At 45.6% G+C, this 18440-nt stretch overlaps 1 protein-coding gene across 3 annotated transcripts in view; it reads left to right on the top strand.

The window, feature by feature from the left end:
* The window catches only part of LOC119374555 (nuclear exosome regulator NRDE2), a 308639-nt gene that overhangs the window by 273638 nt on the left and 16561 nt on the right, over nt 1–18440 (top strand). The window contains exon 18 of one of the 3 annotated variants that reach the window (XM_037644704.2): nt 833–985. The exons of the other annotated variants lie outside the window; for them this stretch is intronic. Coding sequence (XP_037500632.1) covers nt 833–976 — 144 coding nt within the window. The 3' untranslated portion in view covers nt 977–985. Of the gene's footprint in view, nt 1–832; nt 986–18440 lie in introns of those variants that run through there. 3 annotated transcript variants of the gene reach the window in all.

An 18440-nucleotide genomic window follows, 5' to 3' on the forward strand; every position in this document is an offset into this window, starting at 1 on the left:
TGACATCTCTAACCAGCAATAGCGTCGTTGGTCACATCAAAGAAGTCTTTTCTGGGCACGGTATACTGGAAGTGCTTGTGACAGATAACAGCGCTCAATTTGTCAGTGAGAAATTTCAGGCGTTCGCGAAGGCCTATGGATTCAAAAGTGTGACGTGTAGCCCTACGTACCCGCAGGCAAACGGGGAAGCAGAAGGAAGGGTGAAAGGGCTACTGCTAAAGTCTCGTGATCCCTATTTGGCTCTATTAGCCTATGGACACCCCGGGACCACTAGGCAAAACACCAGCAGAGCTGCTCATGAGGTGGTGGCTTCGTACAGGCCTCTCTCTCCACCCTAACAGGTCGATACCAAAGGTACGGAAAAAGGATGAGGTTGTCCGGGACAAGCACAGACAAAGTTATGATTGCTGCCACCTTGTCCCATTGGCGCCTAGTCACACTGTCTGGGTCAAGGACTGCAGGCATCATCTGTTGTCAGTTTGGAGAGCGGCGTCCAGATCGAACGCAACAGGAAATTGCTAGTCAAGCAAGTGCCAAGCAGCGTTCCAGACTCCTACAATGAGTCGCACAACTTTCCCCCTAGCCTGGAAAATCCTGAAGCTAGCGACCAGCCTAATTCCCAAGCCCTCCAATGTGATCGCACCGAGGATTGGCATAATGTTTCGTTGCCGCGGGTTCCAGATGAATACGTCACATGATTTGGTAAAATTGTAAGAAAACCAGATCATTACAGTATTTCTGAATGTAGTGCAGTATGTTTCTTTTGACTCTGTTCGGTGTTTCTGAATGTAAAACAAAATGTGTCTTTTTACTGCGTTTATCTTTTTTTTAGGGTTGCTCTGTCTTGAAAGGGGAGATATGGCATAATCGTTCTTGTTATTGGCTGACCTTCTTGTCAGACACTTCTTGTCATGCCACCACTGCCGGGGCAGTGCCCTGCACATGCGTACCATACAGGCACATGTATATATACTGAGTGAATAAAGAAAGGGGCTTCTTTTCCCCTTCATGTTCAAGGCGGTGTCGTTCGTCACAGAAACACAGCAGTGTGGTCACTGCTAAAATGAAACATGTCCTGAAATGTTAATTTTCCCTCAAGGGGAGCTCAATATTAATTCTAGAGGTGTCATGCACTCACATACTATTATAAGTATGCTCCAAGCAATCGTGTCGAGGGAGTTAGAGTCACTGTTAACAAAGAACAGAAAGTCATCCACAAATCTGAAGACCTTTACAACGTTAGTATGACTAAGGCTCGCGTTAAGAACACTGTCAAGTTTGCCTAAGAATAAATCACTAAGAACAGGAGCAATGGAAGAGCCAATACAAATGCCTTGCTTTTGCAAGCACGGAACACCGTTCTATTTAATGAATGCAGACTTAGATAAAAGCCTAGTAGTTCAAGAAAAATGCCAGCTGCATTCTGGAAGGCCATGGAACTGTACTTGTCAATCGATTCTTCAATGCAATTTAGGAGACTGTCATGGGGTAAAGAAAAATACAGATCGTTAATGTTAATGGAAAATGCAATTAAATTCCAGCTCGATTCAGTGCAGACGAAATCCAAAACCTGGGTAGAATGTTTCTCCTGAAAAGGATCATTACACTCCAGCAGATTTAGTTTTCTTTGCAAGAAGCTTGAAACCGATTTTTGCCATGCTGCTTTCTGAAACGATAACATGCAGAGGACATTCAGACTTATGAGTCTCTGCGCTAAAGAACACGTCAAGATGGTATTTTTGCTTTTTTCTATGGCCCATGCTAGGCCAGTCAGATTCAGTCTACTACACATCTTCTTCGTTTTTACTTTGAGCTTGCAAAAAGAGACTTCCAAATGCGGCTCAAAAACAGAGGCTATCGATGCATTAGCCCTATCCTGGAACGCTTTGTGGGAAAAGAACACTGAAACCACCTCCTTTGTCAGAAGGAAAAACGCTTACGAATTTCCCGTTAGAAACCTCGCAACACTTTTGACAGCAGTATTTGAGGCACACTGCTTACTGAGGCTCAAAACACCCAGACGCTCCGCAATGCAGCGTTCCTCCTCACCCTTGGGCGCCCTCCTGGCTACTTGGTGGACAATGCCTAACATTTGCAGAGCCAACTTGCGTGGTTCGATCGCGAACTTGGGCCCTAAGGCCAACGCTCCTTCCACTTTATACGGTAGAACAACACCCTCAGGATTGTACACTGTGCGGTGTCCAGTGCCAACTCGTTGCAGTGGAAAGACTCCTTCTGAAGCGGAAACATTTTTTGCTCCCGGCACGGCTGGTGTTACAGGCTTATCGTCTTAACTGCGGTAACTTGCGTTGCTAGGTGAATTCAGTGGTTTGGTCAGCCAACCGAAGGTAATTTTTCAGCTGCCTTCTTGCCGTAGTCTTCTCGCCAATACAAAGCAGGGCATTTGTATTGCCTTAGTGATTTATTCTTAGGCAAACTTGATAGTGTTTTTAAAAAAACACTGTCTTAGTCATACGAACATTGTAATGGTCTTCAGATTTGTGGACGACTTTCTGTTCTTTGTTAACAGTGACTCTAACTCTCTTGACACGAGTGCTTGTAGCATTCTGGCCATAGTATGTGAGTGCATGATGCCTCTAGAATTAACATTTGAGCTCCTTGTTGAGGGAAAATTAGCATTTCTGGACATGATGTATCATTTTGGCAGTGACCACACCTGCTGGTGTTACGAACCTCGAGCAAACAAGCCTTTGATGCAGTTCCTTTCGTCACATTCCAAGCTGGTAAAAAAAGGAGCATTGTTAACATGACCTTACGTAATGCTGTGTTAAAAACATGTTGACATTTGACTGATCAGGCGCTTCAGAATCGGGCAACTCACTTGCTAGAAGCTGGTTGTCCGAGCAGAACGTTTACTTCACATGTTGTCTGCCCGCACCATCGAGCGCACAGACAGGAAGTTGTTGTTGTGCCTCACATGCACAAGACTCTCAAGAAGACATGTTGACTATCTGTTGTGTTTAGTGCCCCTAAGAAACTTCTCAGCCTTTGCAAAAGTAGTGTGCCTGGGAAGGAGCCACTGGTGACATGCTCAAAGAAACATAGGTCTAAATTTCTGAGATGCATTGATCATGCCGTGTATCGGATCCCGCTGAGTTGTGGAAAGTTCTACATTGGCCAGTCTGCTAGCTACCTTAACGATAGCTTGAGGGAACACCGTGGTAATCTACAAAAACACAGACACTCTTCTAGCTATGTACAGTCGATCTCGGTTATATCGAACTCGGATATATCGAATTATTGGCTATATTGAACAGTTGAGAAATCCCCTTGAATTTCCCATGCAAAAGTATGGGGTTGGTGTGCACGTATATCGAACTCCCGCACAGCGAAATATCCGCTATATTGAACGCTGCCCCGCGCCGAAGCCCAGATAGTGCATTTTTCCTAACAACTACTGATCATTTTTCGGCCGCGGCTACACTTTTTTTCGCATTTCTCGCCAAAGTAGCAGCTGCCTTCTGCAAAGCCACAAGTGCCATCGGTATCACCAACATGTCAACAATGGAAAAATGTTCCTTCGTTCCCCTACCTTCGTGCAGCATGTACTTCGCGCTTTGTTCTTGATAAATCGTCATTCGAGAGTCGAACTAAACATTGTCCCGCTCGTAGCAATAAAACTGATGACCGGTGCTTGAAACGACGTCAAGTAAAGCACCGTCGTGCACTTTTTCCTTACGGGCCTTGGTGCCAGGTGACGACTTCGGGCGCATCATGACCGCCGACTACGGCGTACGGTGCGTCAGTGAATCTTGCGACTTGGCGTTTCCGGGCGCCGTATCGGATGGGAGCACAGCGAGTGACTTCATCGGTGCAGATAACGACGTAGCTGTTTCTGACTGCATCGATGCCGAGATCATAGCTGACGTTGCCGGTGCTGCGGAAATGGACTCGTGCGATTGCAGATGCCAGCCGCCGCTGCCACCGGTAAACCCTTTACGGCGCTACAGAGCTCGCATCAGCGTTCAGCGTCAATCACCGCTGTTGTGGCAGAAGGTGCTGAATTTACTCATTTGGAAAGCTTATATAATATTGACGATGACTTGATGAATTCACGGCGCGCAAGAAGCAAGACAAGTTGACGGACTTTATTCATGCGAAATAGAGTGCGCTAACTTGCAAAAGAAGTTCTTGCCTTGTTCTTTAGCATATGTGAGCGAATCGTCATGTTCGCCCTTTTTACGATTTCAGAAAACTGTGTCGAGGCCTGCAGTGCTTTAATTAAAGCCTTAAATAAGCATATTTCGTATTTCGAATTATCGATATATCGAACTATTTCACGATCCCCTTCGAGTTCGATATATCCGGGATCGACTGTACATCCACATGTACTGCGGCACGTGTGGATGTCAGCCTGAGTTTGGTGAAGTCGTGATTGTCAAGAATAAAGAAAAGGTAGTTTGTGAGATAATTGAAACCAAAATGATTGAGTGATTAGGCACACGGTGTGTTAGCATGCCTTCTGTTAGTTTATTTGAAAAGGAACGTGTGTTCCTACGTGCCAATTTAGACAGTTTGCAGTCATGCCTGTCTGCGCACTCACCTCACCCATTTCTGTACATAAGTCTTTCTCTGCTGTTCCAAATGAATATTTGTTGATAGTTGGCACTTGTGTCATGTTGCTTACTCTATGCCTGTCTAATTATGCGCTAGCCCACTCACGTTATGTACCAACCAGCCCAAGTTACTCTTCTCGAATCCCAACCAACTAGCCTGGCAGTGTGTCTGTAAATTTCATTTCTTGTACATTGTGCACGGTTCTCTATGCTACAGTAGAGAATCGTGCCGCATCATCCCACTGATTGCGACAACAATCTGTAAAGCTTGGATGCACTGGAAGTGCATCCAAGCTTACACTGGAAGTGTTGGAATTATTCGGATTCTGCTCACCTTCCTTCAACCATGGTGCTCGGATTTGCAAGCTAATGCATTCCGAGTGGCAGAGGCAAACTCGTATGTACAGGGAGCAACTGAAGCTTCCTATGGGGCCAAATTCAAGCCTCAACAATTGGCGATCACTTTCATGACTGGTCTATCGAACAGTCGAGTTCCTTTGGCAGCAAGTTCCTCCTGGCTTGAGGGCGCAAGTACAGAAGAAGTCGACAGCGCCATCAAATCCTGTCCACCTTGAGGATGCTGAGATTACTGGACAAGGTGTACCAGGTGCTTAAGTATGGATCAAAGTTTACTGTCGAGTCACGAAAGTCTGAACTTTTAGAAATGGTTTGGCACGTACCAAAACACGTCCCTGAAGCTAAGGCCGACAGGTGTGTATCGGATGCTGTCGATGTGCTTATGTGTGTAAGTCTCCCTCGTGGGAAGCTTTCCTTAACAGGGACAGTTAAATATTTAAATGACAAGTGATCGAGTTTGTTACTGGCAGATAACGAGGAAGGTTTTTCAGTCATGAACGAATCGTTGTACTGAACAAATGCGACAGTTGCAATGTTTTTTATATTCATAATGAGGTTTTGCTGGAAAAGTCATCATCTCTGAAATGAAACCTGACAAAAATGCTTAGCAAAGTTTTTGCAAAGCAGTCTTAAATTGTTGCCTTTTACTGACCAATTCTTGGTGAACAAATTACAAGTGCTGAATTTCTTCAAAGACAGAGAAAATGCAAAACTTTCAGCCTTTTTGATCGATGTAAAGAATCTTTAAAGGGGCCCTGCAACACTTTTTCAGCATGGTCAGAAAATGCTGTCGATCGGTAGCAGAGGCTCCTGAGAACATGCAAACCAAACGTTATGGCGCAGCATGCGGCCTGGAATTTACAAATAATTCTCAGAGTCGGCTAGAAATTGCTCCCTGTTCTCTCTCCAAGTGACGCCATATACCAAAAGTCCACGGCCGTGGGCTGATTTGAGCATCGTGCGCTGTATAGATGCCATGGCCACCGCGGGATGCCGCCATGTGCGCACTCGCGATCACACTGAAAGTAAGCCGCGCATTCGAAGAAAAGTGATAAGAAAGTGCTTAAGATTGTGACATGTGCTGATGCAGGAATGGATCTTGCCCCCTTGTCATCCCTCCCTGCGTAGCATTCAGCGCACTCGCTGGTACGAAAGGAGAGAGTGCATGAAGCGTGCGGCAAATCTCTGTAACTCCACTCGTACTTTATGGATTCTAAAAAATTTTTGCAGCAATCGATTCATCAGGCGGCAATAAGCTCTTTTAATGAAGCAATTAGACAATTGGACAAGTGTTGCAGGGCCCCTTCAGTACAGCCTTTCTCAGACCAATTTGGTGGCTTTTGGAGCTTTTGGAGCTGCTTTTGTTTTATTTGAATTTGACTTGTGTAACATGGAATGGAAATATTGTAAAGGAAAAAAAAACTGGCATATGCATAGGATCCCGTATTGCTGCATGCTTGGGTGGTCTGTTTCTTGCAAAACGTAATCAGATTCCTGACGAGCGTTTGAAGCAGACTGACGTTAGAGCTGTGTTTAGAGTTGTCGATGGCTATTTGTTTCCTATAATAAATTTAGCAATCTTGAATCTGTGGTTTCAGAAATGCTATCCATGTTTATGATTGAAGTATCTCCAATGACTGAAAATAAAAGCAGAGCGCAAAAAAAGACGGGACACAAAAGACAAGAAGACGGGACGGGCGCTCACTACCAACTGATTTTATTACGAAAGAATTGGGGGAAAATATATAGAGCGTACGTCACAAGCGCGCCTGCGCACACATCGCAAAGCTAATCATAAGAAAATCTACTGCATACTGCGGCAGAGCAATTGAAATTCCCGCTCCCGCAAGCACACTGACGTCTGGCTGACGCAATCTGCGCCCATATTTTTCATGTAGAACGCCTCCAACAGTTCACGAGCAACCGTTTCTCTGCTTCGTCCCAGTACCTTCAAACGAGCAAACAAAGGCACACAGCCACACGCTGCACAGTGCGCAGGAAGGTGCGTGCCCTTATCATTTGTGAGTGTCAACTCATGCTCACGGGCCCGTTGGTTGACACACCTGCCCGTTTGGCCGATGTAAGATTTGCCACAGCTCAGAGGCAATTCATATACCACCCCTACCGCACAATCCACGTAGCACCTATTGTGCTTGATTCCACAATTCGTCTTTCTTTCCTCACCGGAGATGCGCGCACACAGCTTCGACAGCTTGCGCGGCGCTGAAAAGACGATGGGCACATTGTGCCTATTCGCCACTTTCTTGAGGTTATGCGCTACTTTGTGGATGTAGGGGATCACCTCAGGCCTCGTGTCAAATGACACGAGGCCTGAGGAAAGAAAGGAATCTCCGGTGAGGAAAGAAAGACGAATTGTGGAATCAAGCACAATAGGTGCTACGTGGATTGTGCGGTAGGGGTGGTATATGAATTGCCTCTGAGCTGTGGCAAATCTTACATCGGCCAAACGGGCAGGTGTGTCAACCAACGGGCCCGTGAGCATGAGTTGACACTCACAAATGATAAGGGCACGCACCTTCCTGCGCACTGTGCAGCGTGTGGCTGTGTGCCTTTGTTTGCTCGTTTGAAGGTACTGGGACGAAGCAGAGAAACGGTTGCTCGTGAACTGTTGGAGGCGTTCTACATGAAAAAGAAGGGCGCAGATTGCGTCAGCCAGACGTCAGTGTGCTTGCGGGAGCGGGAATTTCAATTGCTCTGCCGCAGTATGCAGTAGATTTTCTTATGATTAGCTTTGCGATGTGTGCGCAGGCGCGCTTGTGACGTACGCTCTATATATTTTCCCCCAATTCTTTCGTAATAAAATCAGTTGGTAGTGAGCGCCCGTCCCGTCTTCTTGTCTTTTGTGTCCCGTCTTTTTTTGCGCTCTGCTTTTATTTTCAGACAATGCACCAACTCGCCCAGCAACGCGTTCTATTATCTCCAATGATACTGATGCATGAAGTGCCTAAGGACCATTTCATAAGATTTTTAGTCTTAGGGTTGCGATTTTTGTCAAGACGTGTGTGCTGTAGTTACAAACCTAGAGGCAATAAGGCTGTACTTCCATTTTCTTCTGCACACTGGAAATTCGTAAAGCGCGCTGTAATATCTTGGTGTTTGCAAAATTTATTGACGAAGTCTTGCGAGCACAAGCTTGACACAAGCTTGTGGGCTCAAGCTAAACGTCTACGTGACGCTGGCTACCCTCTAAGCCTTTTGACTGCCGTCGCTGAAAAAAATGAATAGAAAATGTAGTGCAAAGAGTGATGAACAGACCAACATGACCAAGGCTAACAAAATTGCTGTGGTTCCCTACATGCCAGTTTCACACAATTTGTGAAGGGTAGCAAAAAGGTAGGGTGCAGACATAGTTTTTTCTGCTCCACAGTGGGTGCAAGGACTGTGCAAAAAGGTCAAAAGGACAAGCCCACATGTGTCATAAAGCACCGTGAACAATTTGTGAATTGTTGTGAGGGTTTAGTACAGTTTGTGCCTATGTCGTGTGAGCGCATCTACATTGGCCAAACCAGCCGGTGCACAAACGAGAGACTTAAGGAACTTAAGTGCAACGTCAAAAAAGCTGTGCCAAGCCATCTTGAGATTTATTGCCAGAGGTGTGGCTGCGTCCCACTTTTTGAAAAAATGCATCATAAATAAGACTCATGGCAGAATCACCTGCGGAATTTTGTTGTAGAAGTACATGAAATTGAAAAAACGAAAGTCTTTGGCCGTGTCAGATAAAAAAGAAAGAGGCTTCTAGATTCCTCACTTCGAAATGGCAAGACACGTTCCGATTGCAGTGATGACACGTGCAAGTTCTGTACACTGTCTTTGTTTGTTGTGTACTCGGCTTTATTATCGGTCTGCTGCCTTCGTATAAATAGCATGTGTGATGGCAAAATAAAGCCTTTAGTTTAAAGTTAACACTGCATTTGTGTCTTCCCTCTCGGTCCCTCTTGTGCTGTGCTGCTCTCTGTAATGAATCACAATGAACCAGCCCAACAACGTGTTCTTGTTGAATCTGTCAAGAGGACTGATGCAAGGTGCTGGAGGCCTTTAACTTCAACACTTGGACTAAAGCTAAGCCCTAAAATGTCTGCTCTGAGTTTACATTAAAAAATACCCCACAGTGTCTTGCTTCTCCTCAAGGAAAGCAAAAAAATTGCATTCGAGAAAGGGCAAGGATATACTGTGTCTCCAATGCTGTTCTTTTTTAAAAGAAGCATTCAGATGATGAGATGGGCAGGAAATAGGAATAGAGATTAGGGATTATCACCTCAGCAAGTCGCGGCTTTCAGATGACATGGTTCTCGTCTGCAGTAATGATAACAAATTGCAACTGTAAGCTTCAACTGCGAAACGATTAAAGTGTGGTTGAAGATAAATATGTAATAGACAAAGATAATGCTCAGTGGCCGGGCAAGAGAATAAGAATTCACGATTGGCAGCGAGCCCATAAAATCTATCCAAGAGCATCTAAATCACTTACTAACAGTGAGGCCTTACTAAAGGAAGCTCACTGAAGAATAAGGATTGGTTGTAGCGTATATAGCAGGCATTCCTAAATTATGACTGGCAACTTATCACCGTCTCTAAAGAGAAAAGAAAGGGTACAGTCATTCATAAGCGTGCACAGGGTTCTCCATTGGGGGGGGGGGGGGGGGGCAGGTTTCACGGCAGTGATCGAGTCCGAAAGAAAACAAGCTCTGCAATGGATGCAAAATTGGAAATGAGGCGATGACGTGCTGCTCAGATGTGTCCCCATCTTTCCGGGGGTAAAGAGGGGAAGAATGCAACATCAGGTGTCCTTGGTCGCCATTATCATCAAGAAACATCTGTCGCCATAACCGTACACATTTAAAGAAAAGTGGCTTAAAGTAAAGGTATGGTGCAGAATTAGCGCCCCCCCCCCCTTCAGATGACTGCCTCCCCCCTTTCCCCCATGTGCACACCTATGCAGTCATTCCATTTTGCCTATACTAACAAATGAGCCGATAATTGGAGGATAACAACGTCAACGTTAATTAATTTACTTCGTCGCGAAGGGGAACTCTAGTGGGTCATCGTCCCCGGTGCTTGGCAGCTCGCTCTCCAAATTCGTGCTCTGCACTGATTATCAGTCCTAGTGCTGACAAAAAATAAGTAGCTTTACAGTTTATTGAAAACACCATACAGGCCCAAAAGGCATTTAGTAAGGGGGGTTGGGTTATTGCATTGAAACCACAAGCAAAACTTGTAAGCAGTAGAGTTGCAGTGTAAGTGCACAAGGGTGTGTTCAGATAAGAATGTTGGTGCCTGTCCGCGGATCCCCTTTACTTTCGCTGAAGAAAATATATTTTCCTGTCGAGAGCAAGCATTTAATGGTATCTGAACAAGTACAAGAAAAAGATTGGCTATAAGCAGAACTTCCAGAGTATAAAAAGATTCGGATAACACATTGTTAATGAGCTTTATGCCAGAAGAAACTCTCTGTCCTGGAAACTGCTTCAGCCTCTTCAAACAGATTGTTGTAAAATGTACAGATGCATGTGTCTGTCAGAATTTTTGCTCCTGACCAAATGCTGCTGAGGAGCTAAACTTCGTCGTTTACTTAACAGAACTTTCTCCTCTGAAAATGGCGCTGAAGGGCAACGTCATTGTCGGACGTCCTATGCCAGGCGCAAGAAGGCGGAGATCGTGGGTGACGCCTTCACGACACTTTCTGCGCGGACCCAGTCTTCCTTCAATGCCTGTCTCGCGTCCTGTGTGCATTAGTGCTGAAGAAACTGTTGCATGCGAAAACCCAACTCGAGTGTGCATCTAGATGAACTTTTCCCGATAATTGCTTTCGCCAGGAACAATACTACGGCGAGTACAAACACGCATATGTACAACTTTGCACTTTAAAGCAACTCTTCGTCTTTTTTCTGTCAATTATATGTTTCGTGAACACGAGAGAACATACTAACACCTAAAAATAATGACAATGGCAACTATAGCTACAGGCTCGCTCATTTAAGTGGTTGCACGTGAATGTCAATTTGGACACTTTGGTGGCTTTTAACTCCGACCTCACAAAAATAATGTAACATGTTTTTACGGATTAAGTTAGAGCACACATTGGGCTTTAATTCTGGGGAGTTTAAAGAAAATCAAATATGGCTTTGTTTTTAATTGCATTTCAAAATATTGCATTTTTAGAGACATGCCTTCACTTATGCATTTTTTGTTTGCATTTGACATCATTCTCGGCAATCATATTTAACAGAATTGTTAAGCTAATGTGTGGCAACGCTCTGGGAAATTTTGGAAATTCTGAGTATTATAGACGCGAAGCAAAAAAACCTGAAACTAGAGCATTATTAAGCAATGTGCCGGATTTGCGATTCTTTTCATAAAATATGGGCAACAGTACTGCAAGATAACAACATTTTGTAAACATGCGTTACTCATAGTATGCCAAGAAAATTTTTGAGGCTCACAGCTACAATAGCTCTTTTGTAAAACCTTGTCGAAATCTCATTTTCGCGCAATTCGCAAAAAGCGGTTCTGCTGAGTGAAGACTTCCGAATTTTTTGACTAAGGCGAAATTCTTTTTTGCAATACTAAGAATGATTTTGTGGCCCTGGCAACTCTAACAGCAAAATATATTTTTTTCAGCAAAATTAAAGTGGGTTCGCGGACATGCATCGACGTTCCTATCTGAACACACCCACAAGGGAACACAATGTGACAAAATAAATTAGTAAAGGCAAAAGAGGCTTCTAAAGGAAAAAAATTTGGCAGATCCCATGCCTTGTGGGAATCGGTTTCATGCGAAGCAGTCAGCGAGTACTTCTATGCTGTATTTTATGGCGTTACGAGGTGGATCGACATGTCTTTGTAAGTGTAGTAGCTGTGTGCACATCGTGGGCTTACCAGGCACGTCAACAACACTGGCGTTTAAAGGGTAACCTATGGTGCGACATAACGTCAACCCTCACGTTAGAGTACATACGTCAGTATTATCGAAACTAAGTGCACATTATGGTGCAATCATGCCAATATCATACATAACTTTCGTTAATGTATTCGTACGGGGTCGAGTAATGCTTCAGTATAGCTTGCTGAATCATATAGGAATACAAATGTAATGTTTATTACACTGCTATAAAAGCGGAGCCAACACTGGAACCACAGACGTTAATCTGATATGATGCCTGTATCGTAGGAGCATATATGTAGTGTCTATTGCTTTTTTGTAAAATTTGACATCCACCACCACAACCACAATTCACGTCGTACCAACATTACGCCTGCATAGGCTGTTTTTCCAAACCAGTTTATAGGCTGGCGTGGCTCTGTGGTAGAATACCTGACTGTCACGCAGAATGCTTGGGTTCGATTCCTGCTGGGATCTTAATTTTTATTCTTTCCATCCATCGGGTCAATGCTGCCGATGTCGGTTTTTCTTAACGCTCTCGCATTTAAATTACCAATGTCTGTTCTCGCCGTTCCTGGGTAGATATAACCTGTCATTCACCTGTGGCGCATACCCGTACACCGTGGCCCGTGGTAAATGGTATGTGCCACAGGTGTCTGGAGGAAAGGGTTTGACGACGTACGCGACAGGATTTTCACGTTATTCATGTCATGACGCGACAGTCATATTCGTGAAATCCTCTTACCCTCCCAAGCGCTCAAAGTGCCTAGGTTTCGCTAAGAAATGCTTCGCATTTAATAAAAATGCATCGCAGAATGTACACAGCAAAGACAGATGACAAGAAGACCATGTTACAGCACTGCTGCAAGAAATGTACCTCAATCTTACGTTATCATCCAAGGTGATATATAAATGTGGCTTGTCGAAGTGTGGATGTGTTAAAAGCGTTGACATTACCAAATTTATGCAGGAAGCTAAGGTGACTATGTAACCTTCATTATGTGAAAGGGGGGTTCAAGGTGTAATAAGCATATTTTATTCCTGGACATAACTTGTCAAAGAGGCACGGTATACACCTGACGGCGAATGGACAGTGGTTGAAAGGAACGATGAAGTTTAAGCTGAGTCACACTTGAACAATTGTTGCCTCTCCTTGCAGTGTAATGCTCTTTTCTTAACTGCTTCAAGCATGTTAATTTGTTAAGACCAAACAGATGAGGCATATTGAATTTGTGGGTGAATGAAAGTTAAGTAGAATAATTTGCCAAATATTGGAGGAACAGCGGTTGCTGCATAAATATTTCAATGTTTTCTAAGCTTTCACATGGGCAGCATCGATGTGATCCAACCAGGGTAGTTCTGGGTTAGTTCGCATCACCTTTTTTGAGAAGGGAAAAGGCTTTGGTTATCTCCCCACCTCTGTGTGCGAGGCCTTCCTCCTGCACTGGACATAAAGATAGGCTGATGATGCATGTTGGTGGCTGTTACCCTGAGGATATATCGTAACTGGGATGCAAGCCTGCACACAACCTAAGAATATTTGCTCCTGAAATTGAACAGAAATGGATAGATAGTATTTCATGCCATTTTGCAATGTACTTCAGTGGTTGTGAGTACAAGTGAGAGAACTATACTTGAGTTGTGTGGGCTACTTCTAGAATTTCCCTCTGCACCCACATTGACTTCTCAAATTCTTAAGCTCCACGGCTGAGAATACTGATGCACTGCACATACGTATGAATCTATCAGTGTGGCTTAAGTTGTTTTCTGCCTTTAGTTGCAACCATTTCCTCCTTGTCTTTATGCCCAAGTGTATGCTGAGACACGATCTCTCAGCATACACTGGGGCAGGGAGACACGATCTCTCCAATGTTATTCACCGCGTGTTTACAGGAGGTTTTCAGGGCCCTAGATTGGGAAGAGTTAGGGATAAGAGTTAATGGAGAGTATCTCAGTAACCTACGATTCGCTGATGACATTGCATTGATAAGTAACGGGGGAGACGAATTACAGCTCATGATTACTGAACTGGATACGGAAAGTAGAAGAGTAGGTCTGAAAATTAATATGCATAAAACTAAAGTAATGTGGAACAATCTTGGCAGAAAACAGCGCTTTGCGATAGGTGGCGAGACACTGGAAGTTGTAAAGGAGTACGTCTACTTAGGACAGGTAGTAACCGCGGAGCCGAACCATGAGAGTGAAATAACTAGAAGAATAAGGAATGGGTTGGGGCTCATTCGGCAAGCATTATCAAATCATGAATGGTAATCTACCACTATCCCTCAAGAGGAAGGTATATAACAGCTGCATCTTACCGGTACTTACCTACGGAGCAGAAACCTGGAGACTTACAAAGAGGGTTCAACTTAAATTGAGGACGATGCAGCGAGCGATGGAAAGGAAAATGATAGGTGTAACCTTAAGAGACAGGAAGAGAGCAGAGTGGGTCAGGGAACAAACGGGGGTTAAGGACATCATACAGTCGAACCCACTTATAACGATCCCACGTATAACGATCTATCGGTTATAACGACCATATTTGGGTGCACTCATTAGCGCACCCAGGATTTCTCTTAGGGGGAGGTTGAAATTCTGAGAAGACTACAGGAATGTTACGACAAATGAAATATGTGATACCAAATAATAATAATAATAATAATAATAATAATAATATCAAATGTGGTGGTGGTGGTGGTGATGATGATGATGATGATCTTTCAGCGTTTTGCAGCAAGATATTGAAAATACTTGAGAGGGCCGAGAAGCCACTCAGTGAAGCAGTGCACGTAGAAAATAAACGGCAAATTGAATAAACCAAGGCGTAATATAGTTCCAACAAATGTGTCTGGCAAATACTTGTTTTTGTAAATTTTTGAGCTCCATGTAGTGATAAGGGTGTTGACGTGCGGGCCGGCTCGTGATCGCGCAATGCTGGTATAAAACAAATGATTACTATGGTAGCGCAAACAAATCGGGCGCAAGAAAGGCACACGAGGACACCCGGCGCCGTGTGCCTTTCTAGTGTTCCATTTATTGTGTCTTGTGTCCGATAGCCACAGTAATCAGGAAATGTCATACAAACAAGCCCCATTGGCAACTTTAGCAGCTGAAAAATTCTGCAACTGAGAATTTTGTGCATAATGCGAGCAGAACATCCTATATTATACTTCCTTCGAGCCTCGCCAAACTACAAATCTGAAAGTGTATTGTAAATATTGATTGTAAACTTTCTGGCATTGATTATACACAGTATGCACAGGCCAGTGCAGCACACGTACAATACAATTCTCAGCTCACGGATAAACTGCATTGTAGCCACGCTTACCGATTTGCCATGTCATTCGGGTGCACAGGTTCGGCGACTGAAGTACCTCTGATAAGTCACTGATCGATTGACGCATCTGAAGGCGCTATGTGCTGAGTCATCGGTTCCTTTTTGGTCGTAATCAGGCATTCCGGTGTTGTTGCTGCTTCTGTTGAATTAGAACACCGAATCTTTGTCGGGAAGTAGGTGAGGATCGTGTTCGACTAGCGCGTCAGCGAGATTTCTGTGGTGTGGTAGCTCACTGTCGACGCAGACTCGCGCAGCAGACACAGAAGCAAGTTCTAGCAAAGCGAACTTTTCCGTCCGATGTACAACATACAAAAAAGAAGTGGTAAAAAGAGAGAGAGCGAGAGTTGCCTACTGAAAAAAAAAGAAAGAAAACGTGGCACCCCAATATACCTTTCGCATTTTCCAAAGCCCCTTTTTCTTGTCCCACGGCCTTCAAAACATTTACTCATTCTGCCACGTCGTTTTAGTCCTCCCGTCTTCGAAACGTATGGATTTCGCGTAGCATTCGTGCTTGCTTGGGGTCCCTGCGTGTGTGCAGTACTGCGGCATGGCTGGCGACGCACACACTAGTTGCTCCAAGGTTTGCTCAGAAATGCAGGAACGACAGTGTATGTGCTTAAACTAATATCGTCATGTGCTCGAGCTGTACGCTGTACGGATCCGGGGTTTGCGGTCGCTTTGACGAATGAGCCGCGTACTACGAGGTCGCCTTTCTTCTCGCCGCTCCAATGCACCTCGTCCGTCCGCTGTCAACAAAGTTAAGAAAAAATGCACGACCACCCCGCTGGCGACACCATTTGCCTGCACAAAACGCAAGCCCCGAAGAAAACAGAAAACACTTGTTTCGAAGCGCCGCCGACGGCCTCTTATCTTTGGAACTTTGAGTGAACATTGTCCCTACGTTTCGGAATCTATATGGTTCCTTCTTGAGAGTTCGAGGGAGCGAGACAAACGAAGAAGGCTTCTTTTCTTGTTCGGCCGGTATGAAAGGGTGAGTCAGGAGGCGGCGGTGCTCGTCAGCAAAAGGACAGAGGAGTGCTAGGGCTTGACCGGTGGGAATGAGTTGAAGAGTAAAAGGGGGTGGGGAGCTCCTTTGGCGTGTGGATGTGTCGAGGTAAACTGTTAGATGAGAGACAGGGAGGAAAGGGGGATACTTGGAGTGCCGGACTGTGTGAAGCTGTAAGCAGACATCTTTTTTTCTTTTTTCTTAGGCTCTGCGCAGGGAAAAGCGAAGACGCTACGTGTAGGTTGCCTTCAGCGTGGTTCACAATTGGGTAGCTTGGATCTGCCAGCATTCATATTTCTGGTAATTGGTTTCAGCTGCGAGGACTACAGTTTCAAGAAAATGGATTCGGCGGTCTGCGTCTTTGCAAAATTGTGGACGTCTTTCCCGTCCTTCTTACAGGTTCTCAGTTCCGCTGATGCAGCGGGCGTCGCAGCCAGTACAAGCAGTTTTGTTGAGGATGCCTCGGGTTCGCTCTTCCGGTGGCCAGTCTTTTGGAGAAGGCAGAGAACGCGCTATTGTGCTCGTAATGCTGAAAACATTTTCACGAACCGCACGTCCCCATCGTCGGCTGTGGGCCACGCGCTCGGAGGGGGGGGGGGGATGTCAACAAGACCGTTTCTTTTTCCTTCTTTTTTGGCACCCTATTACGCCGGTGGCTTTTCGAAAATGTGGTTTCGCTTAGAAGTCGCGCACGCGGCGCCGTTTGCGGTTTCGAACTGGCTTCGGCCCGGGCTTTATCCCCCCCGTTTCGGACTGCACGTGTGCATGGCGCAAACGGACGGGCTATTCGCGGTGTTAAGCGCTGGACACATGGTACGAATTCGGATGCGATTCGTCGTACGGCTGTTCGTGCCAACAGCCGCATCCGACAGACGCCCAACAGGTTCCATCAGCGTGCGGAGACGATTCGCACGCCGCACGGGCATCCAACTTGCTGAATGTAGCCGCGCGGCTGCCGCGTCGGTCTGACGGCCGCAGCCAATGGTAGCGCGGGAGACGCCTGACGTCACGCCTCTGGCCCTCTGGTGGCGCGTTTGTTGCTTGTTTGTTTGTTTGCGCGTTTGTTGCACTACGTTCGGACGGCTCCGATCATGAAAAACGTTGGATAAACTTTCTTTCTGACATCAAATAACCCATGACGTTTGAAGTGTGTCATTTGTGCAAGGCGGCGCCAGTTTCCGAACCACTAGCGAGATATCGAGCCGTGATGGAAGGCCACTTCGCAGGTAACAGCCGCACTGGCCGTCTCGGCGAACCGGCCCGCTTCGCTTCCACCGTTGCTCGTCAAATCGAGGCCTACGAGAAAACCAATTACGCATGTAAACGCGTGTCATCAGCGTAAAAGTTTTAATCGTCTTGATAAAAATAAGTGTTCGACGATCAGCTCGCGTTTGATCGCGAACGGCGCTAGCGACAGCGTCCGCCTTGCTAGGCCTACGCTCGGAGACGCGAGTGAATGCGGGCTGTTCAGATGTTTGTCGCTTGCGAAGGCGTAGCTTTATTGGCAATGTTCTTACAGAACGAAGCGTGGCTGCGTAAGGTTGTTTGTTTTGTAGTCAACGAAGAGGATGCGATGTCTTCCGAGCGTGCAAGCCGGGGTGCCGTGTGTGGGCGGAGCCTGCGCGCTGATTGCTCGTTCGCCCCATGTGTTCTGAATCGCCGTATACCGCGTGCGGCGTCGCGCGTCGGATCGGATGCCGAATCGCACCATGTGTCTAGCACTTTAAGCGGGGGACAGACGGTCCGATTTTCCATGCGATCCGACGGCCGACGCGGCGGTGGGGGAGAGGGAATGGTGGCTGTACGATGCTATGAAAGGTCACCATTCCGGTTTCCCCTCCGCCGTGTCGGACGTCGAATCGCATAGAAAATCGTACCGTCTGTCTCGGCCTTTACTGTCACGTGACTCAGCCTTCCGCGGAAACGGGCGATGGTTTCGCAAATGAATTGCTTTCTGAATAATATTTCTTGGCGAGTTTCCTGAATACATCGCGTTTTTCTTGTTTTACTTTCTTCAAGTTGTGTGCTGCAGTGCGTTGCGGCTCTTCGCATTAATATGTTTACTACTGATGTATTGCGGATATTCGGGAGGTCTGTGAACTGAAAATATCGTCTTTTGTAGATGTGTTTGCACCAGGGTGTCGGAACGAAATGTTTTTCGTTTCGGTTTTAGTTTCGTTCCACCGCAAAAAGTTCCGTTCCGTAACGGTTCGTAACGGTTTTTTTTCTTTTGTATGAAAACAATTGAAGGCAAGGCAATCA

The sequence above is a fragment of the Rhipicephalus sanguineus genome, chromosome 11, assembly GCF_013339695.2.
Source record: "Rhipicephalus sanguineus isolate Rsan-2018 chromosome 11, BIME_Rsan_1.4, whole genome shotgun sequence".
Lineage (NCBI taxonomy): Eukaryota > Metazoa > Arthropoda > Arachnida > Ixodida > Ixodidae > Rhipicephalus > Rhipicephalus sanguineus.